This window comes from Amphiprion ocellaris, chromosome 10, assembly GCF_022539595.1.
Source record: "Amphiprion ocellaris isolate individual 3 ecotype Okinawa chromosome 10, ASM2253959v1, whole genome shotgun sequence".
NCBI lineage: Eukaryota > Metazoa > Chordata > Actinopteri > Pomacentridae > Amphiprion > Amphiprion ocellaris.
The window spans coordinates 26,097,224-26,124,766 of record NC_072775.1 but is presented as its reverse complement, the minus strand read 5'-3'; the positions used below and the strand labels follow the sequence as shown (position 1 = coordinate 26,124,766).

General features: G+C 40.7%; 2 protein-coding genes across 9 annotated transcripts in view; both read right to left on the bottom strand.

Moving 5' to 3' along the window:
- Nucleotides 1-20,946, bottom strand: part of mfsd14a2 (major facilitator superfamily domain containing 14A2) — a 28,173-nt gene extending 7,227 nt beyond the window's left edge. Inside the window, exons 1-8 of one of the 2 annotated variants that reach the window (XM_023265639.3) lie at nt 20,715-20,946; nt 10,698-10,793; nt 8,004-8,066; nt 4,044-4,171; nt 3,662-3,776; nt 3,295-3,513; nt 1,702-1,815; nt 607-678 (exon numbers count right to left, since the gene is read on the bottom strand). In XM_023265639.3, coding sequence (XP_023121407.1) covers nt 607-678; nt 1,702-1,815; nt 3,295-3,513; nt 3,662-3,776; nt 4,044-4,171; nt 8,004-8,066; nt 10,698-10,793; nt 20,715-20,798 — 891 coding nt within the window. In that variant the 5' untranslated portion in view covers nt 20,799-20,946. Of the gene's footprint in view, nt 1-606; nt 679-1,701; nt 1,816-3,294; nt 3,514-3,661; nt 3,777-4,043; nt 4,172-8,003; nt 8,067-10,697; nt 10,794-11,681; nt 11,818-20,714 lie in introns of those variants that run through there. The other variant, XM_055014365.1, reaches the window with a different exon arrangement.
- Nucleotides 20,947-21,980: 1,034 nt separating this feature from the next.
- Nucleotides 21,981-27,543, bottom strand: part of myo9b (myosin IXb) — a 35,702-nt gene continuing 30,139 nt past the window's right edge. For 4 of the 7 annotated variants that reach the window (XM_023265633.3, XM_023265635.3, XM_023265636.3 and 1 more), the window contains 6 exons: nt 27,351-27,456; nt 27,152-27,283; nt 26,876-26,999; nt 25,645-25,742; nt 25,431-25,555; nt 21,981-23,916 (listed from right to left, as the gene is read on the bottom strand). In XM_023265633.3, the coding sequence (XP_023121401.1) occupies nt 23,636-23,916; nt 25,431-25,555; nt 25,645-25,742; nt 26,876-26,999; nt 27,152-27,283; nt 27,351-27,456 (866 nt within the window). In that variant the 3' untranslated portion in view covers nt 21,981-23,635. Of the gene's footprint in view, nt 23,917-25,418; nt 25,556-25,644; nt 25,743-26,875; nt 27,000-27,151; nt 27,284-27,350; nt 27,457-27,543 lie in introns of all 7 variants that reach the window. The other 3 variants (XM_023265634.3, XM_023265637.3, XM_023265638.3) reach the window with 3 other exon arrangements.

Below are 27,543 nucleotides of genomic sequence, written 5' to 3'. Positions count from 1 at the left end.
ACAAAAATAAGTTAAATAAATAACCCTCTGAACCCTAAAACCTGCTAATTAAGGTCAATAGCATGTGCATTTTTATCACCAAAATTACACACAGAGCTGGGAATTAAAAACTGAAAGAATCATTGGATTTTCAACTTTCTGACAGCCCTTGTGTGACTTTTGTTTTTGTAGGGAAACACAAAAATCAAAGCTGAAGTGCAGGTTATATGCTTACACAGAGCGGATGGGAGACAAGTATGGAAACAATTTGAAATTATAGCCTTATTTTTCCAGCAGTGTTAGCAGCACCTGTTGGCACAAATATTGTACACGGTGATTCCATTATATTTTATTTTTTTGTAAAATAAACTTTTTTTTCTGTTTTAATAATAAAAAAATAAAAAAATAATGTTGTTAGACTACACAAAAGAAATTCTTGAGTTGTTTCGACTTCTAGGCATGGTTGTTCTGTTTCCATAGAGGTGCAAGACTTTATATTGCAGTGAAAATCCGCCCACAGCCAGTAAAAATGAGATAGGAGCAAAAAACTCCCAGAAATTCCTCTGAGAAACTGCTCAGAGGGTTAAACTTTAACACAAGAAGGCTCAATATTGCATGTTCAAGTACCTGGGCTAGTATTGAGAGGATCCCCACAACTGCGATAAAGGCAGCCACTGTCTCTGAGGAGAAGCCTATCACCTGAGGGCGAGAGAGCGTCAGATGGAGCACAGGTTAGGACATGACTGACTGAGACATTTGATCTCCACAAAAAGCCTTTGCGCACTTTCCACCAAACGTAATAGAAGAAGGGCGTTTGTTTATGATCTTTTGTTAATACGTAATGTTTACTACTTCATTCTGTGAAGAAGTACTTTTCTTTTTCCTCCTGTGGTGAACTGAGGCCAGATATAATGACCTTTATCTCCAATTTTACAGACAGCAGAAGGAGTAGGGCTGCTGATTTGAGGTGTGTATAATTCATGATAACGAATGTACAGAGATGGATGATAAAGCAATTTTAGGACAAGGGGGGCAGAAGGTGTGGTGAGTAATACTAGCCCCAGTGCTCCAGAACTACCTTATTATCCTTATCATGATGGTAACAGTGAAGTATGAGCCTGTGTGTGACAGAACCTACCTAACTGGTTCATCTGACACTGTTTACCCAAACTTAACCCTTAGTTCAAGCAGTGCGCTAAAAGAAAGACATCACACCTCCTTAGTTCACCGCGATGCTGGCAGCTGTAACCACATGCTATCACAGCATTACAAATAAAGTTATCCATTTCTAGCTGCTTGTGCTTAAACTGGCACTGGTTTTCCAGTGGTAACACTGTGTTAAGAAACTTATTGAATCTGCTCTACTTATTCACGCACTGAAAACAGGCTGCTCAGGAAACCTGATAATCTTGGAGCAGTGTAGGTGGAAATGTGTTGTCTGCAATTTTCCTCTGGCTGTACTGAGATTATTCCATGAGCTTTCCAGTAGCATTTTCAGCTTTAAATTAACAACACAAATGATGAAACTAAAAAGGTGTCACGTACAACATGCACATTTTAAGAACAAATGGTGTTTTCCCTTAGAATTCAACAATTCTGTGTTACACTGAATGAGTCTGATTCATGTGGTCACAGGTGTATGCAATGTGTCTAAACCATGTCCCTGCGTACAATCTAGTCTTTCTAGAAATGTGTAAGCAGGGAGTGAATGCAGAGTGTTACCTGTCTGAGATAGAGAAAGAAGCTGGAGTACTGGCCGGCCTCGGGGAGGTAGGAGAGAAACACTGTGATACAGATGAGGAGCACTGTGGAGTCCTGGCCCACTTTACGCAGAGACTAACAAAGACACAAGCAAGAATGCTTAAACTCATCACAAGAATTAAAAATTTGAGCAATGTCGTTGGCTTCTCTGATATGTTGACTTAATCAAGGTTCTTTATTCAATAAGCCCTAAGCAACAAAACCACCTCTACTGGCTAGTGCCCTGCCATTATCATCACAAATACTGTAAATGATAGGCTGATGAAGTCAAATAGGCAAATTAAAATTTTGTGTACACATATGCTATATATGTCAATAAAACATTTTCAAGTCAATGTGTACACAGATTGCACTTGACACTTAATCTGTGTTAATCACATCAAGCGAGTATCTTAACTTTCCTTGTACTAATTTCGTATTTGGGTTTGTGCTAAGCCACAATGGACCAATAACAAAAAGATAATTTTTTACTGATAGCATTTATATTAAAGATAGTTAACTTAATCCCGACCACCAAAGTCTCATACTAGCACAAGATAAACTTTGGAATTATTTTTTGCAAAGACCTAGGACTGTGGATTTTGCCCTACAACATGAATTAACTAATCCTTCAGCGGTTTTCACATTTTCAGGTAAATGAAATTGTCTTTGCTGTACTGAGGGCGGATATCTGATCGTATCTACTCAGAAGTACAAAGCTACTGTACCAGACTTGAACAGAACTGCTGCTTCACAATTGCATGCCTTTGCCAACTAATCAAGGTCCAGTTTACGTATTGATTTCATGTATACAAATTTTGTGACATTTGTCTTATGTAGCAAGATGCGCACTGTTTCACCTTAATAACAAACAGTGCACAATAATAAAGTTAAGGCATTATATAGTTGCTATCATCTTTTTATTCTTTTGGTTTTTAAAATTTCATCATAAGTAGCATACATATTTTTGAGTTATAATCAAAATCATGTTTTATGAAGTCACACTTTTAATCACAAAATTCTCATCATTTCATTGTTCAGTTAAAGATAATGTTTGTGACAAATCTGTAGAAATTCCCTGAAGGTGTTCAAGATATGCCACATCAAAGGGGAAAGACGAATGCACAAACAACCTCACAACAAAATATCTTCTGTCATGGCTGTCATCGCCAGAGGATTACCAAAGATAAACTACATTTGATTTTCTTTAGAAAGAAACAAGTCTTCATTGTAGCTACAGAATTATTACCCGATTAAAATTAATTTATTACAATTGAGGTGTTCTGGTCATGTACTAGTTCACTGTAATAATCAGTGACTGAATGTTAGAAATGTGTCTTTTTTGCGACTGAGGGAATTTGTTTGTGGACAACCTGACCCTACACAAAATATGTGGCAAAATTAAGTGTTTTCTCAGCAGGAAGGTCTTTGCTAAAACATAAAACATTCAACTACTCAGGTCTATTCTAATGTGAACTAAAAACATTCACCTAATAGCTTACCCCTGAATTACTATCCAGGTAAAATGTTCTTATTCAAACCAAGGACTGATAGCAGTATTGTGTTGTTACTCACAGCAAAAGGGTCTGCCTGTTCCCAGGAGATGGGGGCTCCCCATGATGCTGGCCTCATCTTCTCTGGCAGTGACTCTGGTACGGCCACCAGGATGAAGCAGATGTCAAGTAGGGCGATGGCTGTGGCCAAAATCACCACTAAGGTGTCACCGTAGGCTACAGACAGGTAAGCTCCGATGGCTGGGCTGGTAACCAGGCTGGCCGCAAAGGTAGCTGATACCTGAGGGGACAGGGAAATAGAGCTTAACTGAGTACAACAAGAAGAAATTGACCATTTCTTTCAAACAGTGAACTGTTTTAACTCTTTCGTGGAGGACATTGGGAATTCACAAACTGTCATAATCTGTTTAATTCAGACATCTCCTCACCAAACCATATGCCGTACTCCTCTCATGCTCCTGCGTGATGTCTGCCACATATGCAAAAATCACAGAGAAGGTGACAGCAAAGACGCCAGACATGGAGATGACTGCAAAATACCACCTGAAAGACAAAAACAGTTAGTCTTGTGAGCACAGGCAAAATAAAAAAGTTGCACTACCATGAAACACTGTTACATTCTAAATCTCATCTTTGTAAAGGGTTTCATCTTGGTAACTGGCAATTTGGTGTTTTTTTTCTTCATTCTGTTGCTGTAATAGATCTTACTATAGAATGTTAAGCGCCCGAGTCAGGACATAACAAAACGTCACCTTCTACCTAAAAACAAGGCTGAATAATTCTACAGTGATGGCAGTATTTTGCACTCACCATGGGCTGATCTTCATTAGGGGAATGGGCGCACATGTGAAGAAGACCGTTAGCAGCAAGAAGGACTTGCGTCCCCATACATCTGACAATGCTCCAATCAGCGGAGCACTCAGAAATGATAATAGGCCCTGGAAAGGAAGGAAGGATGGATAGACAGACAGATGACAAAGAACAGAGGTATCAAACAAGCGCTGAGAAAAAATAACCTGACAGAAGCTAAATTCACAGGGACTGTACGGGCATACCAGTTTATAAAAGATAACCTAAGTATGACACTGCATTTATGTGTATGAATTAACACCAGTCCACTTTCAAAAACTTATCAGTTCCATGCAGTTGCCACCTACTCTAAATAAAGATTTGAAACCTGAGAAAACATAACAATGAAGCACCTAAGGCCAGTGGGTATGCATTCTGATCTGAAGTAAAACCTCTGAGAGACATACTGACACTTGATGAAGACAGAGATCTTTAAAATGTTGTTACCCTGATAAAAGAAGAAACTTGTTTAGTGTTTGAAATAATAGCTTGTTTTCCCTGTAACAACAAAATTAGACATGTGAGCATGTACCAGCATGTGAAATGAGTTTATTTTTAATTGCACTTTGACCAAACAATTGTCATAATCTGGCAGTCACTGTTAAATTTGTAAATCTAGTAAAGCTTCTGAACACTTCCTCTGGATTACAGTCTAATTTCTGCATATTTCAATTACAGAATAACAAAGCCTGCTACGTTGACATCACCACAGCATATAAAATGTGAAGTAGTTACAAACACGTCTGTTCAACCTATCTTTAGACATTCTCCCTTCCCTGAACAACTACTGCCAGCTTGAAGCACTTCAACCTCAAATGTGTTCAATGGAGCTTTGCTTTAGCTAGCTACAGAACCTGCCACAGTTATTAGGCAGATTGCAGGTGTTAACATGTAACTGCATTGGTGGTGAGTGATGAACCACAGTAGACATGCTCAGCATATCTTCCAAGGGAAAATAATATTGAGATGAGCTTGCAATGCTGAAGAAGGATGTGGGTTAACAGCTGTAGTGGTAAAAAACATTTTATTTATCTGCTGATGTGCCTTACTATATGGCATCATTTGATTAAAAAAATAATTTTAATATTTGCCCAACTCACAGTGTTACAAATTACAGAAGTATAATGAAGGTAATCTACTTCTCAATACCTTGTGAAGAAGCATTAAGCACGCTAACAGAGAAAATAGGGACAGTTGATAAATTAAATGCTCTACTTTGGCTCTGATGCAGCAGCCTGTCTTTGCCTGGAGTTACTTCGTGGCCTCAGCAATATCGTGCCCACAGCTGGTTGTTTACACGTCACAAGTAACAGCCAATAAACACTCAAAGCTACTGTGTACTGACAGGGACAGACCAGTGTAATTGGAACTTATTTTGCTGACAACCTTAGGCTAAGGCTAAGCTATCACTAAGATGCTAACAGTAAGGCCTGTGGCTAATGCCATCCGGAGTACCTGTAACATTTTATTTAATGTAAGATTAATTTTAACAATCTGCTCTAACTGAAGGACTCATCTCTCTAGCAGAGCAGAGCTACAGCCCCCAAAAATTAAACAAGAAAAACAATCTGTTGACACAAATTGGGAAATTAGCTGCTTTCACTGTGGCTAAGGCTATGTTAATGGCTAAGTTAGGAAATAACCACAGACTACCCCGAAAGTTTCTGGAAAACAACAACAAATAATGCTTTAAGATATCAGCTTTAGTGAACGATAAAAGTGATAAAACAGTGGAAGATTAAAAAACAGAGAACAGCAGACCTGACTGCAAGAGGAGACAAATGGTTATCAATCATACATTTAATAGAAGACTGTCCGAGTGTCCCATGACATTCTGACACCATCACTTCCATTTTTTTTGTACATTTTTACCTATAGTAAACCTTAATGAAGCAGCCTAGAATGACAGCTTCCCAGCTATCACAAGTTGTTAAAATACAGTATTTATTGTAAATTGTGTCAAATATCAGATATTGGTCTTAGTTGTTTACCAAGAATTAGCACTGGCTCTGATAAACCCACATATGTCAATTCCCAAAGCAACTGTCTGCAATAACCATGTAAGTCATTACAAACAACACAAAGATACTGCCTGCTATTTAGATACTGTAAATATAACAACCAGCGATAATATGTTAGAATTCAAGATTTCCCATATTAGCTTTTTTGCCAAAAACCGATATGCCGATATTGTCAAACTCTCAATTTTCGATTCCAATATCAACCGATACCGATATATGTGGGCTTGGAAATAATTTCAAACCACAGACATATTGTTAGTCAGGCACAGTAAGGCTTGTTACTACAGCCATACTTGCAGGACTTAAAGTGAAAAATATTCCTAAACCTGAACGTTTTTGCTTCTGGGTGGGGGTCGGGGTACAACAAAACAAAGAAATGAAGATATCTGCCTTCACAAACTCAGAATGCAGATTATAGTAATACTAAAAAGGTCAGTAGGTGGTAGGTACTCCATCTGACTACAACATGGTCCAAATATATTATTTAGCAACCAATCAGTAAAAGACATGGGACAAGAACATTGATTCACCGTTTAACAATATGTGCACTACTTATTCTGAAATACAACTATGCAAACAGTTACAGTGCAAAAAATAAATAAAAATATAGTCTATAACAGCAAACTATAGTTCAGTTCGAATAATAACAACAAAAACATTAAAGTGCTCATTTCTTAAATGCTGGTGCTATGCCATGTGTATTTATGGAATCAGCATGCTGATCTGACACGGACATTTTTGACAAAGCATTTTTATCTTAAGCCAACTTTTTATACAGATTAACGAGTGGCTGAGATCTGGTGAACGACAAGTCGTGTTCTGCAATGAACGAGCACACGCGTGTTTTTAAATCATAAACCCGGTCAGTCTGACGTTAGTCCCTCAGCATTGGCTGTTGCTCCTGGTAAACGAGTTGTGAGTGTCAGAGTGGACTGCTGCTCTGTGGGTCTGACTCATGACGTGGCAGCACCTTTTCCCGTTAGTTGCGTATGTGAGTTTTTTGAGCACCACGGTACAGAAGCAAGCACCAGGCTCCTTCAATTTTTTTGCACCAGCAACCGAAGGGCTTGGCATCTCTTTATCTCTTCCAACCACGGAGACGCGCCATTTGTTTTTATTTACTCTGCCAAGGAACGTGACGAAGTTATGCGACGATCAGCGTACGTTTGTCTTTCCATCTATTTGTGACCAACGTCACTCAAAAAAAAGGTAATGACGGATTTGGATGAAATTTTCAGGGGAGGTCAGAAATGACACAAGAACCAAGTGATTAGATTTTGGCAGTGATGTGGCTTATAGTCTGGATCCACAGATTTGTTAAAGATTTCTTTATCACTGCGAGATCGCACCACGGTGTCACTATGACCATGACAACAATGAACTCACCCGCCGCTGGATCTCAACTTCTTTCTAAGACCCGACCCCACTCTACTTCCCGTTGGCTAGTGATTTTTGGCTGAGAGCAAATGCTGCATTCCCCTCATTCCATTGGTAGACGAACTCGACTGGCAATGTAGTCCTATCATTTTTATTTCTCTTTTTTTTTCTTTTTTGAGCCAAACGCCGGCACAACATACCGGAAATCTGGCCCGGTTGTTTACACCCTTCAAGATGCAGTTTGATGATGTAATCATTTGCGTGCCGGTGAATGCCGTTGAAATCCGGACATTATTTTATCGTTTTTTTTATGATAGGCAAAAAAACTGATAACGATACTGACCGATAATGCATTTTCATGCCAATATTGGGCCGATAATATCGGTGTGCCGATATTATCGGACATCCCTAGTTAGAATTAATGACTGTGTTCTGTCACTTTTCATGTGTCACTTGTATATTTCCATCATGCTGACCAGAGATAGACCAAGTTGTTATGTTCATGTGCCATGCAATCTTTTACCTTCACACCGTGAATAAGTCCATTCATCAGGAATGTGTGCTGGGGGAATGTCTGGTGTAAAACCTGAAAAGCAAACAGATAAACTTAGATGAAACCAGCATATTCACATAGTCAGCATCACACTGTCAAAAGGAAGTCATTGTTTTAAATGTGGTTTATGTATATTTCAGAGTTAAATTTGAGTTTGAGGGAGTAAAAAGATGTGACCACACTGTACGCCACCGCCACTCCCACCCCCCCTCCTTAATTGTAGCTTCTCTTTTGAATTTTGATAAAATTTCAAATATGCCCAGTATAATATCTACACTGGTTTTTAGTATGCTCAAACACCTGTAAATATTCTGGTGCTTTGCCATTTAGGCATGATTTAGACATTTAGCATTATTTGCTTAAATGCCAGGATCACTCTGCAGATAAACATTGTTGCCAGTCCTCATGTAAGTGCAAAATCTAGCCCAATTTACATATGAACCTTGGTAATAAAAGCTGCAGACAACCTTTTTAAGGGTGCCAGTAGAACTACTGGAAAACCTGGGTTTGGATTCATTCTCAGTCCTCAGAAGTTATCTCCAACATGTTTAACTAACTAACACTTCACTAACTACTACATTAGGAGGGAAAGACTGTAAAGTCTGTGTTTTTTTGTTTACACCTGACAGCTAAACCCACACTTGCAGTTGCTTTCGCAGTCAAGTGACCTAAATAGTTTCCAAAACCAATGAAGTGGCCAGTTTTGGTCTGTACTAAGTGTTGTCATGGTTGCAGAATAATTCATGAATAGAAAATGGATGACTGGATAATTTACCTTTTTAACACCATGATTGTTTCCCTGTGCATTTTTCAATGTAAACATTTATTAATGCAGTAAATATGTCTGAAATAGTCAGAGTGCAGCCACAGAAACTACAAACTTTAAGGTCTTTTTCGACGCTAATACTTGGTTGTGATTATTGCCTATTATCAATCTCAAATGTTTGTTAAATCTCTTGTGTTATACGCGTTATAATATTTGAAAACAGAGCAAGAACAGTTTACTATTCCTAAAACACTGTTGTGTTAAAAAAAATCATTCTTTGCATACAACAAAGTAATCAGAGAACACAACCTTTTCAAGGCTGAACAATTCTCTAAATTTTATTACAATATTATTATATTATTACTATCAAGTTGGATGTCGTTACATCAAAAATTTAAACAAAATAAAGTTATTTAATAACTCTAATTGTAAACACACTATATAAATAAACGAAAACACGGTAATGTATTTCAAAATATATGCAGCCAGATGTTGTGTTCCTATGGTGCTTTATCTCTGTGGAAATAGATGGAAAAGGGTTGCAGAGTGTGTTCAGATAGCTAAAAATCCATTGGGTGTTGAGTTCAAAGTCCATAATGTCAGTGTGCAGCAGGTATTACAGTTAAGTGTCATTGACACTGGTGTGGGAACATGAAGCTTTAGTTTAACTTAGGACATATGGAGCTTGATTGGGACTGAAAAAACGGATCTGGTTATTGTTCTGAGGTACAGAGAGAAAACCTCATGGCATAGCTAAGAATCCCCTCTCTTCCTCCGGGAGTCAGCTACCCAACACACACACACACACACACACACACACACACACCTCTGCACACGCACGCACACGTGCACACGCACACACACAGCTCAGTGAAGACTGTTGCTGCTGGATACTAATGAAGCACTGTGTTCATTGGGAGCAGTGAAGCAGTCCTTCTCATCTTCAGGCAGCCTCTGATTAGTCCAAAATGCAAATCTTGCCTTTGCCCAAGGATTGTGAGGGCAACAAAACCCCAGTGATTAATGCTTAACAGTTACACATACAACCACCTCTGCAAATACGAGACTGCTGAGAAGCATGAATTGCATAAGCCTGTCTGGTTTACATCATGTGGCTCACAGATGTTTACTCATAGTTTGTTTGAGATACCGGTTTCTTCCCAAAGTAATTAATGTTGTAAGGGAAATGCATGTACATCAAAAAAAGGACAGGAATTCAATCAATGCAGAATTTGGCTGAAAGATAAAAAAGCTACAGAGAACGCTACAAAGAACAACTATTAATAGACAATTCCTGCTGGTATGAAGTAAAGCATATCATAGAAGTAATCTTACCACTTCCTTTACAAAGCAGATTTTTAATGAAGCATGTGTCTGTGTATTACTGAATTTCCGTGTGCAACATTTGGAGTGAATTTTTTCTACATAATGCTGTTCAAATTGCCTGTAGCGAATACTGAAACCACACTACATTACACTGCTATGCAGTGCACTGCTGGGGTGAATGTGTTGCATGGTTTGCCTGGCCAGCATATGTGCTGTGGGCTGACAACACAAACTGGCCTAGTGACCCCCTGATAAGCCTTTTCAACAAAGAACTGGAGCTCAGACAATACTACTGTTTGATGCCCCTTTTCATATTTCTCAGTTCATTAGTACCTAGCAAAACATCTGCCAAAATACATGCACAAAAAGCAAAACTGCTCCATCAAAGATCTCCTCTAATTGATATAGGATTTAATTATTTATAGACCCTGATGGACCTTGTGTATTCCAGTCAATGGGAAATGCCACTCTTTGGCAAGGCTTTCAAAGAAGAGAGGGTAGGTGTGTAAATACAGGACAAACTGTTATCTACATAACAGTGTGTCTATGTGAGAGCGTGTATCTTGGCTTACCGTGAGCATTGGGGTGGTGAGGAGACCCCATGCAAAAAACTCCAGGAAGATGACCACCACAGCATGGTAAACACTGGGTTCACCAATTCCCTGAGGCTATATGGAAACAGAGGCAGAAACAGACAGAAAGGCATTCAGCTGACAAGTAACAAAGGTATCAACATGCATCACAGTACATGCTCATGGTAACACATTAACAAATCAAACCTTGAACTGGAACCTATTTCAAGGAAGTATTCTCCTTATGATATAAACACTCAGTAAGGCTGTACCCTGTGGGATGATCCACAATTAAGTAAGAGTTTGGAAATCACCTTTGGAAGAAGCATGTGCACAGGGAAAAAAAATTGTCTTAGTCAAGACAGTGTTCACTGTGGACTTAAAACAAAGTCACCAATCACATTAGAATTGTGGTGACTTACATATTTTGTGCACAAAACAAGACACATTACTCAAGCACACAATAAGCAGCAGATTTACAAGCACACAAATCATTTGAATACTGTAAATAAACAGATTAGGGCAACAGTTTTAGAAAAAGGAATTTACATGATACACAGTGACCAATATAAGTTGTTTAGGTGTTGCTTTATAGTCTCGAAAGATTAGCTGCGTGCTGCAGATAATCATAAAAATGAGAATAAAAAATGCAATGGCTTTCTTTAACTGTCTTATTGTTTAGATAGATTGCTTCTAAATTATTACAACTTTGTCTCCAACACCCTTGTTTTTTAAAAATCTATTTTACAACAAGAGGTTTGCAGTACATGTGCAGGAACTAAATCAAACATGACAAGAGTAGTTTTAGTTTTCGGAAGCCAGGGACATGGCGGACACAGCCAGGGACTCTTCACCGGACACCACTTCCTTGTCTGCCCCCCCCCACACCTCTGAACTAGATGCAGCCAACACAACCATCATCCGCCTGAAGGCTGACATCCGTCGTCTAACTGAGGAGCTAAAAATCAAATCAGATATACTCACCTCCTACATGAACGTCGCCTGCAAGCAGTCCCGCTACCTCGCTTCAGTCCAGTCCTCCCTCCATGACACCCTCCCGTGGGTCCCCGTCAGCCCCCGGCCCTCGTCCTGTTCAACCCCGAACCGACATCCATCCTGGTCCGAGGTCGTCATTCGTGGCAAAAGCAGCCGCAACGACCACACCGTCTCCCCGGCCCGACCAAATCTCATCAGCTTTGCGGCTCTGTCCCTACCGGCCAAGCCCCGGCCCGCCAACCCGGCGGCGACGCTGATCGGCGGCGACGCCTCCTCTTCCTCCAACCTGCCAGCTGCCGGAGCCTCTGCGGCTCCCATCCGAACAGACGACGGACCGCCAAAGGCTCTGGACCCCCCGACGTCCAACGCTGCGGATCGGCCGGCCTCCTCATCGGGGGCGGCTACTTCCCGGTCGCCGCTGGACGCCGGCGCAAAGACCACCTCCGCGCAAACGTGCGGTGGCCCCCGGGCTCAGCCTGGCTCCACCGGCAGGGTCTCCCCTCCGCGGGCGACCTGCAGCACTCGGTCCTCCTCCGGAGAGCAACAAACCCAGCGGTCCCAAACCCGGATATCCTCCGCAACCTCCCGACGACGTCTGCTGCGGGACGCGGTTCGCCGCCACTCCGCCGGGTCCGTCGGCAAAGACTTGGACCATCATGGCAGCTGTCTACAACCCGAGTTTGTAGACTCCTCATCGCCGCGTTTCCATCGCTCCACCATCACCTCCACCCTTACCGACACCGAGCCACAGGGACAGCTGGCACCCGCGGCGGCTCCTCTGCACACCAGCCCCGACGCAACCTCAGCCGGAAGCCCTCCACGCCACCTCTCCCGTAAGTTCACAACCTCCCGTCCACCACTTGCCCCACTCTTCGCCCCCTCTACGCTCATCATTGGCGACAGTATCATGAGAGGCATCAGGTTCTTTAACGCTATCACACTGTCATTCCCCGGTGCTACAGCTGCAGACATCGCTGTTAAAATTCCTTCCGTTCTCCGCTCACTCCCCTCCTCTGTACACCGCATTATCCTTCACGTCGGCTGCAACGACACAGCGCGCCCCCAGTCTGAGCAGACAAAACGTGATTTTCAAAATCTGACGGACTTACTGAAAGACTGCGGAAAGTCTATTTTTATTAGCGGGCCCCTACCAACGGTAAACAACAACTCTGAGCGCTTCAGCAGACTGCTCAGCCTGAACACTTGGATTAGCTCGTTCTGCCGTGCCAGCAGAATTAACTTTATTGACAATTTTAACTGTTTCTGGAACAGGCCAGAATATTTTAACAGTGATGGCATCCATCCAAACAGGTCCGGCAGATCACTTTTAATCTCAAATATCCAATACACCGTCCACACTTCAGACTGACTAGTGCCAGTGTTTACATCCATCTCTTCTTCACGCTCCACTGAACCGCCTCCCAGCTACAGCGCCCCCCTCTGTCCCCACCTGGAACTCCCCCCATCTTCCCCTCCAGCACACCCACTGCCTCCCCCCTCTGGCTCCCCTTGCCCGTCACCCCCGCAGTACCAGAATTCAACAAGCTGCCAAATCCCCACCATCATCAGCTTCAGACAACCTCGGCAGCCCTCCCTCAGAAACTGCCATTTTGCTAACCTTCGCCCACTTCCACGGACCTCACAGCCTTGTCCCCAGAAGCCCTCCCCTAATCACACATCCACACTTCACCTGAACTTTGCCCTCTTCAACACCCGCTCCGTCACCAGCAAAGGCCCCATTCTACAATTATTCATCCTGGACAATAAACTGGACTTCCTCTGTCTAACCGAAACATGGCACAAACCACTGGACTTCTACCCACTCAACCAAGCCACCCCCTCCGGATACACGTACCTCAACTCACCCCGCCCAGAAGGTCGAGGAGGCGGCATCGCAGTCATCCACAAACAGGTCTTCACAACCATCCCACTTTCCATCCCTGCCTCCCCCTCCTTTGAACACCTTGTTTTTAAATCACCCGGTCCCACCCCAATGGTCACTGCTATCATTTACCGCCCACCTAAACCAAACCCCTCATTTCTCCCTGACTTTTCCCACTTTGCCACCCAGCTATTAGCTACATCTCCGTCAGTCCTCATCCTTGGTGACTTCAACTTTCACATGGACAACCTTCACAGTAAATCTGCCTCTGACTTCCTAGATCTCCTACAATCACTCAACCTCACCCAGCATGTCAATTTCCCCACCCACAACCATGGACACATCCTCGATCTGGTTTGCTCCTCTGGTCTTACAGTCCTAAATATCTCCAGCTGTCATCTCTCCATCTCTGACCACCTAGCAATAACTATGGACATCAGCCTCCCCACCCCCCTGCCCAAGGAAAAACGGACAATCTTTTTTAGAAACACCAGATCACTCTCCCCCTCTGTATTCTCCGCCTCACTGACCACTGCATTGTCCGTCTCCCCTCCCCCGTCAATCAATAACCCCACTGACCTCATCAACCACTACAATCATACTCTCTCTTCCTGTCTTGATCAGCTTGCTCCCCTCAAATCCAAATTAGTTACTTTCTCCCACTCTGCTCCATGGTACACCCCTGAACTCCACCTCATGAAAGCCCATAAACGACAGCTAGAACGTCTTGTCAAGAAAACAAACCTGACAGTTCACCGCCAAGCCTACTCCGACTTCCTCCAACAATACAAAGACGCCCTGAAATCTGCACGGTCCACTTTCTACTCTGACCTGATCAATACCAGCTCCAACAACCCCAAATCCCTCTTCTCAACTGTCAATAAACTCCTTGCCCCCCCGGACACCGTCTCAAACTCGTTCACCACTGACAAATGCAACCTATTCCTCTCTTTTTTTCATAACAAAATCATCTCCATCCACAGCAGCCTTGTCACCTCTCCCACTTCACTTGATCCCCCCTCTCCTCCACCAAACCCTCTGAACTTTCCCCCCCTGGCCCACTTCTCGCCCGTTTCCCCCCTGGACCTGCCCAAATTCATCACTGGAACTAAAAACTCCACATCCTGCCTGGACCCCATCCCCACTGCCCTCCTCAAAAACTGCCTCCCTGTTATCGCCCCCCTCATCTCTAACATCATCAACACTTCCCTCAGTACTGGCTGTGTCCCCTCACCCCTCAAGCTCGCCTCTGTCTCCCCCATCCTCAAAAAACCTGGTTTGGATCCAACCTCCCCTCACAACTTCCGGCCCATCTCCAATCTCCCCTTCATATCCAAAACATTAGAACGTGTCGTCGCTGCCCAGTTGAAAACTCACCTCACCTCCAACAACCTGTATGAAACCTTTCAATCCGGATTCCGCTCTCATCACAGCACTGAAACTGCTCTCCTCAAGGTCACCAATGATCTCCTCCTCTCCTCAGACTCTGGACAAGTCACCATCCTCATTCTTCTCGACCTCTCTGCAGCATTTGACACAATCAATCACTCCATCCTCCTGTCCCGCCTTCAATCCTCCATTAACATCACCGGCACCGCCCTCACCTGGTTCACATCATATCTCACTAATCGACAACAATTCATCAAGGTCAACAACTGCACATCACCCACCGCCCCCCTGTCCCATGGTGTCCCTCAAGGATCAGTACTTGGCCCCCTCCTCTTTATCCTGTACCTCCTCCCCCTCGGCAACATCATCCGCCGCCACAACCTACACTTCCATTGCTACGCCGACGATATCCAACTCTACATCTCCACCAACACCACCGCCACCACCACCCTCCCCTCTCTCTCCAGCTGCCTGGCCGACATTAAATCCTGGATGAGGAAAAATTTTCTCCTGCTAAACTGTGACAAGACTGATCTCATCCTTATTGGACCTAAATCACTCACACCATTTCCCCACCCCCCCATTACCATTGATAACACCACCCTATCTCCTTCTGCTCACATCCGCAACCTCGGTGTGATATTTGACAGCAACCTCACTTTTGAACCCCACATTAATCAGATCACCAAAACTGCCTATTTCCATCTCCGCAACGTCGCCCGTCTCCGCCCCTTCCTCTCCTTCTCAGCCGCTGAAACCCTCATTCATGCCTTCGTCACTTCCCGCCTTGACTACTGCAATAGCGTTCTCTTCGGCTCCACCTCCAAAGTTCTCAATAAACTTCAACTCATTCAGAACTCTGCTGCCCGACTCCTCACCCGAACCTGTTCTCACGACCATGTCACACCCGTCCTGCGGAACCTCCATTGGCTCCCCATTTCACACCGCATCCAGTACAAACTGCTTCTCCTCACCTTCAAGTCCATCCATAATCTAGCCCCCTCTTACCTTACCGATTTGCTCCTCCCCTACACCCCCCCCAGGAATCTCCGTTCCTCCCACACAAACCTCCTTTCCATCCCGCACAGGACCAGCCGGCGACATTGGGGGGACAGAGCCTTCGCCATTGCCGCCCCCACACTCTGGAACTCACTCCCCCATGCCCTCCGTGACTGCACCAACCTCACCACATTTAAATCCCTTTTAAAGACTCACCTTTTTAGATCTGCTTTCCTTAAGTGATTCTGTATTTTATCTTGAACTTGTTTACTATCTACTGATTTTAATTATCTGTTTTGTTCTATCTTATTGTATTTTATGTACAGCGTCTTTGAGCTTTTGGAAAAGCGCTTTATAAATAAAATTTATTATTATTATTATTATTATTAAGAGTAAGTTAAAAGCATGGGGAGCATTGTGGTTCTGTTAATCTAGTTATACTTACTCTAATTACAATATTAATTGAAGTGAGACAACATGGTGAAGCTAAAAATTCTACAGATTAATTTGACAAGTGAAACAGCACAATATTCGTGTACTAAGTCACTCTAAAAATGCAGACCTATATCTGTAGAGAGTAAAACACAAATAGACATCCTTTTTGACTCACGGCTTACATACTTTGCAGCTTAGCAAAATCTGTAAGGTGAAGAGATAGTGTGATGGCGTGAGTGTGGATGCTGAGCAGGATCTTTGGCAGGAAACACAATGAGTTGTGTTAATTGTGGAGACTATAAAATAGGTCAAGGCCATCTTAAAGATACTAGCTGCTACTCACTTGTGGTTTGTTACTTTCCATCAGTGAAAACTAGTCTACAGGCCTGTTCAGGGCACAAATTGGATTAACTCCCACCGCTTTTGTTCCATGGTAAATGTACAAATACATACTTACTTAACTGCTTTCTGACAAAGTGAGGAACAATCTGTAATGGTCTCATATGAATGTTGAAACTTCCTCTCCATTAAAATGATGCCCAGCTAGGCATTTAGAGACCATGCTTTGCTACCGACTACTGAGTGTCTAAATCTATTATTTGACATAGCTGGCTGCTGAAAGTGATATGAACTAGGAGTTTGATTGGAACAGAGCCACATCATGTAAGATGTTGAGATGTTTAGAACAAAATGCTATCAGGATAGCATGTGACCATCCTTGACGGAAAACAACTGTTTACAGATCTCTTCATTAAGACTGCAACTCTTTGTCTTCGTATGGATTTCCAGCACGTTGGCATTACTTTCCAACTGATTCTATAAACAGTACTGATGCCTCACAGCATGTATAGCAATCCCAACATCCTCACTCTTTGCCTAATTTAGCCCAATCATCACTTCCACTATGTAAAAGACCAAACTAATTAAAAGCACTTATATGATAGTGAGGTGATTGTTTCTTCTGATTATTGACAAAGTGTGATACTTCCAGTCAAATCCTATTTCATAACATTAGGACAAGGTTTCATCATAACTGTTCAACAGGTGTCCGTAGCCCGGACAGGGGAACATAAATTTAGGACACAATAGGCCCTGACTGATAATTGATGAAACGCTGGCAACAAATTCTAAAGAAACAGCATATGTTTATAACAGTGGCTTTGATAGGCTTGGGCATCCGAGGCTACGGCCCTGAATGTTTTATGAATAGCCCCGGATGAAAATTTTTATTTTTTTTCAATAACAACAGTTTCAGAAAAAAGTTAAAAGCATGGGGAGCATTGTGGTTCTGTTAATCTAGTTATACTTACTCTAATTACAATATTAATTGAAGTGAGACAACATGGTGAAGCTAAAAATTCTACAGATTAATTTGACAAGTGAAACAGCACAATATTCGTGTACTAAGTCACTCTAAAAATGCAGACCTATATCTGTAGAGAGTAAAACACAAATAGACATCCTTTTTGACTCACGGCTTACATACTTTGCAGCTTAGCAAAATCTGTAAGGTGAAGAGATAGTGTGATGGCGTGAGTGTGGATGCTGAGCAGGATCTTTGGCAGGAAACACAATGAGTTGTGTTAATTGTGGAGACTATAAAATAGGTCAAGGCCATCTTAAAGATACTAGCTGCTACTCACTTGTGGTTTGTTACTTTCCATCAGTGAAAACTAGTCTACAGGCCTGTTCAGGGCACAAATTGGATTAACTCCCACCGCTTTTGTTCCATGGTAAATGTACAAATACATACTTACTTAACTGCTTTCTGACAAAGTGAGGAACAATCTGTAATGGTCTCATATGAATGTTGAAACTTCCTCTCCATTAAAATGATGCCCAGCTAGGCATTTAGAGACCATGCTTTGCTACCGACTACTGAGTGTCTAAATCTATTATTTGACATAGCTGGCTGCTGAAAGTGATATGAACTAGGAGTTTGATTGGAACAGAGCCACATCATGTAAGATGTTGAGATGTTTAGAACAAAATGCTATCAGGATAGCATGTGACCATCCTTGACGGAAAACAACTGTTTACAGATCTCTTCATTAAGACTGCAACTCTTTGTCTTCGTATGGATTTCCAGCACGTTGGCATTACTTTCCAACTGATTCTATAAACAGTACTGATGCCTCACAGCATGTATAGCAATCCCAACATCCTCACTCTTTGCCTAATTTAGCCCAATCATCACTTCCACTATGTAAAAGACCAAACTAATTAAAAGCACTTATATGATAGTGAGGTGATTGTTTCTTCTGATTATTGACAAAGTGTGATACTTCCAGTCAAATCCTATTTCATAACATTAGGACAAGGTTTCATCATAACTGTTCAACAGGTGTCCGTAGCCCGGACAGGGGAACATAAATTTAGGACACAATAGGCCCTGACTGATAATTGATGAAACGCTGGCAACAAATTCTAAAGAAACAGCATATGTTTATAACAGTGGCTTTGATAGGCTTGGGCATCCGAGGCTACGGCCCTGAATGTTTTATGAATAGCCCCGGATGAAAATTTTTATTTTTTTTCAATAACAACAGTTTCAGAAAAAAAGTTCTGGATATATTCATACACATACGCTCCTTCCCACCGTCGCTCATAGGGAATCCAAAGGCAACTTTGGATTGTTGGGTTTTCTGTTCTGTTTGTAATTCATGAGGTATGTCCATTACTATGCTAAGTGCTTTGACATGGTGTATGTTGTGAATCCGTGCTCTATAAATAAAATTGAAGCCATATCATTGCAATCATGCGTTAAAATGATATGACATAGATGATCAAAAAACACAGTTCAAAATACTGTTCATATATGTCGAATCAGTTTACTAAAATCTGAATACTTTCATTCATGCCAAGTGTTTCATTAAAAATATTTTGTTTTACACTCACACTGCTGGATATTTGCAGTAATAACAATATTGTTTGTCCAGATACTTCCTATTACTATAAATAGAAAATGGCTTCTTCAGTAATCAAATTAACTGACAAAATCTGGCAACAGGTAGCCGGGGAGCAATGAAAACAGACTTTAATGTTTTCTTTTAAGCTGCTGTTGTTATATAACAACATAAAAACTTATGTTTTTGTCAACACTACAGACAGCAGATTTGCAGAATATTTTCAGTTACTTATCTGGATAAAAGTGGTATTTTTTTTTAGGTACACTCTTTCTCTTCACAAGCACCTGCATCTCAGCTCCTGGACTTTTTAAAGGGTTGGTCACCTAAGTTACTTCAAAAAAAAAAAAAAGAAGGAGTATTTCCAAGGCACACATTTACATGTGACTGTAACCGTGTGAACATTCATTACCGCTGGTCTAGCTACCCTGCAGTACGTGATATAAACGCGGAACATGGACTTAGCATTAAATGAAAGTGGAAAGACATTACTTTAGCCGGAGTACAGCGTCTCATATTTTACATGAATTTTACTCAGGTATGGTGCAACTACCAGATTAAAATATAAAGATGCTGGGTCGGGGCAAAGCGCCAGTATGTTAAGATCCTGACAACATCCGACTTACTGTGTTCCGTTACTACAGGGGTAGTGTTAGCTTCAGGAGGTTAGTCTGTGTTTTCAGTCGTCTGGAACGTAGACTTAAATGTGGTGTTAGCTTGTTTTCAACAAACACCACCAAACCCGGTGTTTAAACGTCTTGCACTCACCTACTTATAAGCCACGTTATTGACCATAAGGCCCTATTATCTAACAACTAAGCTTACTTTGAGTCTTTTGAGCTTGGTAGCACATAACGTAGTTTAAAATTAGCTAAAGACATCTGTTAATTGCAGTAGGGTAAAAATAAACCCAATTAAACATATGCTAGTGAGCTAATGTTAAGCTACTACCAGTTTCCAGTGTCAAATGTACTCTGCACAAGATATGAACAAACGTTAACATTTAACATAGACTTAGGCAGGATAAGCTAACACTCAAGGCGAGTGAATTTCGCCAGTAAGAAAGTTGATTTTAAAAAAGCATAGCTAACGTTGCCATTAGCCAGCTAGCGTTCCCCGAGCTGACGTGTAAACGACTAGCTAATGTAGGCCGCTAACATTGGCTAGTGCTAGTACCTAGCTAGCTGTGTTAGCTAGTTAGCTAGGCGGTCCCCACAACACCCCGCTAGCTTTAACGGATAACATAGCTGCCGTGGCAAACAGTTTAAGACTGACAGCCGTAAACAAATACCACTTTGACTGCCGTGTTTTCACAAAATAAACAAGGCTACTAGCTAAGACCAGTGGCTGAGAGCCAGTTTAGCGCACTGGCAGGCTAAGTTAACGAAGATAAATAAATATTTAACTCACACTTCCTCCATCTTTTATTATAATTTTCTTTGCAAGAAGAATGCTGCGGTTCAGCCGCTTTTTCTTCTTTTTCTCCCCCGTCATTGTTAACTTATGTCCATTCTTGATGTCAAAGGGTCATCGTTGCACCTATCGAAAGTAAAATAATGTACTAATATCGGGTCCTAAGCTCATCACACTTCGGCAGTCGGCTTCAGGCAGCTAACCGCGAGCTAACTAAATGATGATTTCTCATCTCCACCTCACTTCAGTCCGTCTTCCTGAACTAAACACTGTCCCGCCCCTCCAACGCAATACCGGTCGGCAATTGGCTACCTAATAAAATAGCAAAATCAAACTGCATCTAATTGGTTCAATAAGGATTCGTGCTTTTGATCCTCACATGGTGATTTGTGAACATCACACCGCGGGCAACAAAGAGGAAATTCCTTTTATGGAGAGAGGTTGAGTTTATGAAGGAAGTGTACAAGATGTTCGTCCACTTCCACGAAGCCACTCAACAAAATTTAGTCAAGCCAGAGACATACAACGCGCTATCTCATGTGTCCAGACCATAGACTGTACAATACTGTATTATACAGTCTATGGTACAGACCAAATGCCTTTGATTGAACTTTAAATCATTTTTTTATGTACACTGTAATAAAATAAAATAAAGAGTAAAAGATAGTAATAATGAATAATTTATTTATTTTATATACATTTTGTAGCCGTGATTTAAAATGAGGTGAGTATTTTTTGGCTTCTCTTTAATGAAGAGTATTATTTGTAATTCCTATAAAATTATCTTGAATCATCTGCTGCCTCCTGCAACCCTACATAATAAGTGGATGAACCTGGATGGATGGTTGAATTACCCATAACATATGAAAATATTAATTACATAGATAGGTAGGTACATAGATAGCCATAATGATAAGTGATTGTATAATAATAAAAACAAATGAAAGCCCATTAATTCAACATTTTTGTTGCTACCTCTGTAATTATACTAGATATATCTCATTCAGCAAACAAATCCACATGTAATAACAGAATCAATAGTTCTCTTTCTGTTAACTGTCAGAAAATGTGTGTATTTTTAGAAATATATTGACGGTATTAAACTTAAATGTACCAGTTTCATCCAATAAATAAAAAGGAAATATTTTTGAAATTACACAAATTTCTCAATTTTTGTCATAATAATACTTAAAAAATCTACACTTATCGTTTTTCACCGTTACAGATTTTTAAAGCTGTTTTACAGTAAACACAGAAATTCAGTCAGGTTTTGTGATTTTATTAAAATTTTGTGTCTATCAAAAATTCAGGAAAATAGAAAGAAAAAATCCAGAAAATTATAGATTTTTACTGTGCACCCCAATTCCCTTAATCAGATTTGAAAATAAACTCTAAAACAAAACAAAACATTGAAGTTTGCTAAAATAATGGTGAAAAGAAACATATTTTCTTCATTGTTTTGCCATGTTCTAATATTGGGAAGAAGAAAAGTGAAATCTAGAGATATTTCAATTTACCACTTCATTTAGAATGGATAAAATGTTTTAGAGTTCTGGGAAAAGCATGGGTTGGGAAATGATGAAAAAAAACCTTAAAAACTAAGCTTGTGTAGGAAATTGGCCGCAGGGTGAGTGTAAAATGCATGTTTTTCTGACCACATAGTAGTCTCAAAGGTTTGTTTTGCTGAATAATTTTGAGTCTGGGGTTGTTTATGTATTAAAATTAACTTGGATCATATATTACAATTTAGTGATATACTGTATAGTCCAACACTCAAAATTTAAACACTGGGGAAAACCCATCAATTAAATTAAATTGAAAAGGCATCAGTATTTTAACAATATTATATACTATTGGACATACATTTTACATTTCTAACACAAAAGCTGGCTTTTTGTATGTTTTCTCTTTTTAGTCCTTCACTTTACAGATTTCCTCAAATGCAGTTTGTGTTTGTCAGAGTGATACTGAAGTACTTCTAATTTCTGACATGAACGTGCCATGCATCAAGAGACTTGTTGCTGTTAAACAGTAGCTACATTGGCTATGGTTTAAGGGAAGATGTTTTGTGTCACTGTTCTTAGCATCACAGGAGGAGACACTTGTCAGTTGTTCTTTTATTTCAGTTGGTGACATAAGTCAGATTTGGAGATGCCAACTATAATATCCATCAGTCCTACCCCTTAGAAAATATACAGGCATGCACATAAAATGATGACAAGAATATATACAAAGAAGCTTCCTGGGTGAAACTGAACAGCCTGCAATAACAAAAATAGTCAGTCAATCTAAAAGGCAACACTTCCTTTATGGGTATACTAAATCAATGATCAGTTACAGCTTTATGTATACCATAAGAAATTGAAAAGAGAAAAGACAACTGAAGGGATTCAGGCACAGACTAAAATGAAAACACTCTGTACAATGGAGAATCACTCTCAGTACAAGGTTAGTACTTTTCTGGTACAGTTAAAAGATAGTTTTCCCCCCACAAACAGAATAGACTCCCATTAGTACCACAATGGCGGTGTATTGTCCAGAGTACTATCCTTTAGTAAAGGAGACTCTCATGTACTCAATTGTTTCTCATCATGTTGTCCTGTTTTCCCTCTTCAGAGTTACACAGAAGAGAATTTCTGCAATTTATAAAATGCTTACTGTACAGATAGTAAAACATGTTTAAATTCACAAGTAGTATATCAATATAAAGATGACAAGTAGTTCTTCAGATCTGCTATAAAAACCCGAAGGAATGGTCAGCATAAACTCCCATTAAATACATCAAAATTCTCAAGGCACTTTGTTTCCATAGCAGCACTGACAAATGGAAAAGTCTGTAAAACAAAGTGCATATTATTTTTTCTTCTGTTAGCACATACTTGGGAAGATTCAAATTATTACAGCTTGCGGTTTTATGCTCAGCTTGGATCTTCATCCTCATCAATATAAGGGATGTCCAGGTCATCAAAGCTACCATTTAAAGTCTTGTTGGTGTCTTGGGGCTTGCTGGCCGGGACTGGGGTGTCTTGGTTGGGCAGGAAACACATGGATTGCATAACATCTGTGTTTTGTCCTGACGTGAGCTCTGTCTGTTCATTGTCTGATAGAGCCATTAGTTTTCTGACTCGCTGCGCTAGGTCAGGAGGTTTCTGTGGGCAGTTGGGTCTCTGGGTTTTCAACTGCACTTTCTCTTTCCCTGCTAACAGAAACATCACATTAATAAACATACTTGGTACGCACTTTGTGGCAAACAGGCCCATTGAACGCCAACTACATGTTTTAGTTTGACTTGCTTATGTAAACGGAAAACAAAAAGACAGTGATATGAAAATAACCAGTGTACCCAGATATAAAGTTTTAGTACTTTTGAGAGCTAACATCTTCTCTGTAGTAACAAAGTAATGCTTCAAAAATAAAACAACTTGGTCTGAAAGAAAGTGCTTGCAGCTGTTGTTTATGGTTGCACTCTATGGTAAATAAAACCCCAATCACTTAACCCTCTGAATCCCAACAAGAGTCTCTGCGTTTTTTTCTCCTGTCACAAGTTTACTCACTGGGTTCACTCATTTTTCATTGCAATGTAAAGTCTTGGACCTCTGCGTAAACAGTACAACTATACCCAGAAGCAGAGAGAACTCAAAAAACGCTTGGAATCTATGTCGAAAAGGCACATGGAATAAACTGATTTTAAAGAAATATCACAATCCTTTGCTTAGATTTAGTGAAGCTTTCTAATGGAATGGCACATCGCAGATGTCGCAAGGATAGTCAGAAAGTTAAAAATCCAACAGTACTTCATTTCTGGTTTCAAAAGGTTAAATATGAGGATGATAAAGCACACTTAAGTAAAATCTTTAATGGAAAGGATTAAAATGTTGCACTTGTTTTTACATGATAAAATAAGTTGTAAAGTGAATTAATGAAAAGTCTAAATTTGAGATAAATTAAAATTGGTAGGAATTGAAGTTCACACACTTGATAATAGCTGCATAAAGTGATACAACTGTGTGATTGTTGGTTTACTGAAAATCCTAAATGAAGTCTCTTAGTTCCAGCATCAGAAAGGTGAAACAGAATATGTTGTCCGTGTGCTTCAACTGAATTGTTTTACAGACAGTGAACCAGCATCTGAACTCCCCTTCCATACCTTTATGATTCTGGAAATGGGTTTTTGCAACTTCACAAAATAGACCTCATTATTCCCAGGCAGATAAGATGTTAAGAACTGTTACAGGTAAGATGATTTGATTCCGACTCTGAAACTCACTTAATTTATTCTTTACACAACTACTTGAGTTATTTTTGTGATGCAACCAAATGCAAACCCATTATTGCTTTTGAGTAAAATGCATGGGTTTTTAACCCTGCATGTATGATTCAATGTTTTGAGGAGACACGTGAAAAGCACAAAAACCTACCATTGAGTGTGGCAAGTTGGAACAAGCATAAACACTGCTGTTTTTAGATGTGATTAAACAACACAATGTACAGAATAACTCATTTGAGGCATACTGAACCCCTATGAATGTTGTTTTCACCATGCATTAGTCGACATGTATTTTCTACACACAAATAGCAATCCTGATCATGTCCGATATATCATATACCATATGGATGGGACATTAAAAATAGAACACAAATTTCTTTACGTCATTCCAGTCCGAGCCTTTAAAAACCGAGAGGAAGGTGAAAGTACTTTACCTCTTTACTGACCTTCCGATTCCAAGCTCCCCAGACGGTCTTCTAGGCTCTCTGTGCTCATTGATGATGATGAGTCTAGGTTGTCATTGTCAGAGTTCTCCTGCTCCAGGTTAGGTAAGGTGCAGGCCAAGTCCACTCTATATATGACAAACCAAGACATTATTATTCAAACATGCAATTATAACTGCAGAGTGAGTTTAACTACAATGAAACTACTTTAGCTCACTTCTCTTGTTTGATGGACTTGATCCTTTCGATGAGTTTATCTGTTTCATCAAAATGTGTTTGCTGTGGAACATCCAGCTGTGAAGGCTTTTCAACAACCTGCAGAGATCAGAGCATTGTTTGTGTCAGCTGTCAGTAGGTCATCAAGTCAGTCAGATGTCAAAAATTTAGATTAGATTTAGAGCTTTTGTACAGTGGCATCATAAGAAGTGTCTGACCTCCAATGATGTTATCAAGTGGTTTCTTTAATGTGCTGGTCTCCACGTTTTTCTGTCTCATGAACACACAAGGCTAAACATGCATTTCGGTAGTGTGATATAGCCCAGGGGGGCTGCACAGTGGCGTAGTGGTTAGCACTTTCACCTTGCAGCAAGAAGGTCCCTGGTTCGCGTCCCGGCTTTCCCGGGATCTTTCTGCATGGAGTTTGCATGTTCTCCCTGTGCATGTGTGGGTTTTCTCCGGGTACTCCGGCTTCCTCCCACAGTCCAAAAATATGCTGAGGTTAATTGATCATTCTAAATTGCCTGTAGGTGTGAATGTGAGAGTGATTGTTTCTCTCTGTATGTAGCCCTGCAACAGACTGGTGACCTGTCTAGGGTGTCCCCTGCCTTCACCCGAGTCAGCTGGGATAGACTCCAGCCCCCCCCCCCCCAGCCCTAGTGAGGATTAAGCGGTGTATAGATAATGGATGGATGGATATAGCCCAGATAATGTGTTTTAGTGAACAACACCAAGTAGAAAGGGAAATTTAGCTTGTTAACAAGGAACCTCCACAGAGCATCTTTAAATTGAAAACTATGGCTTATTCTTGATCATAACATTATTCTATGGCCATATAACAAGTGTAAATGCATGGAATAGTCAAACTATGAAGTAGAATGTTACTTCCCTAAGATGCAGTACAAGATGCAGTAATAGATCTATCGATCGATCAATCGATCGATCGATAGATAATAAAAGACTTTACAGTAAGTAAAAAGAGTAGAAACTGCTTGGGGTTCAGAGGATTAATATATATCTTTCTTACCATCAGCAATTAGACTATTTAATTCTAAAGTAAACAGATGAGAACCCAGACAATTGAATTTCCCTTCGGGGATTAATAAAGTTATTGCATTGTATTGTATATTTCTGTAAGTGAATAACCTTTTTGTGCTTCCATGATCACTGACTTAAATAACTGACAGACCTTGACTCAGGGGTTATTTCATGTCTTTCTGGTGTCAGCTCACCGTGTTTTGTCTCCTCAGTTTGAGCTGATTGACAGCTAGCGCCTCTGCGTATTCCAGTTCTTGAATATTCTGCATCTTCTCTTTGTAGCGCCTGAACTGCTCAGAGATCAGGATTTCCACACAGCTGCAGAGAGCAAAGTCAATGATACATCTTCAAAAATACATAATGTCTAATAAAAACACATACAGTACTTTGAAGTCAGGCTTAACAAGAAAAAGGCAAATATATAAAACTTCTTGCATACAGTAGACAGTAGTGCAAAGACAATGACTCACAGCGTGGTCTTGGACACATCCTTCATACCAAGGAAGGGGTCACTAGCATCAGGTGAACGCAGGATGCAGGGGGCAAACACGATAGCAAGAGAGCTCGGCGACATTTTATTGTGGTCTTCTTCTTTTGCAACCCTAAAAAGACAGAGTTAAAATCTTATGGGAGTTTTATGACACAAATAAGGAAAAGAAATCTTCTTACCTGACGAGGTGAAAGATAAGCCGCTCCAATGTGTTGTAATTAGCAGGAGGAAGCTCTTCAATCAATTTGTATACAGCTCTTATTTTCTCAGGTTTTTCTGGCAGCTCTAGGGGCGATCAAACAAAGGGATTCATATATTTTCAACATCCATATCGGACAGTAATTGATATTCCAAATTAAAAAAGTAGATTTA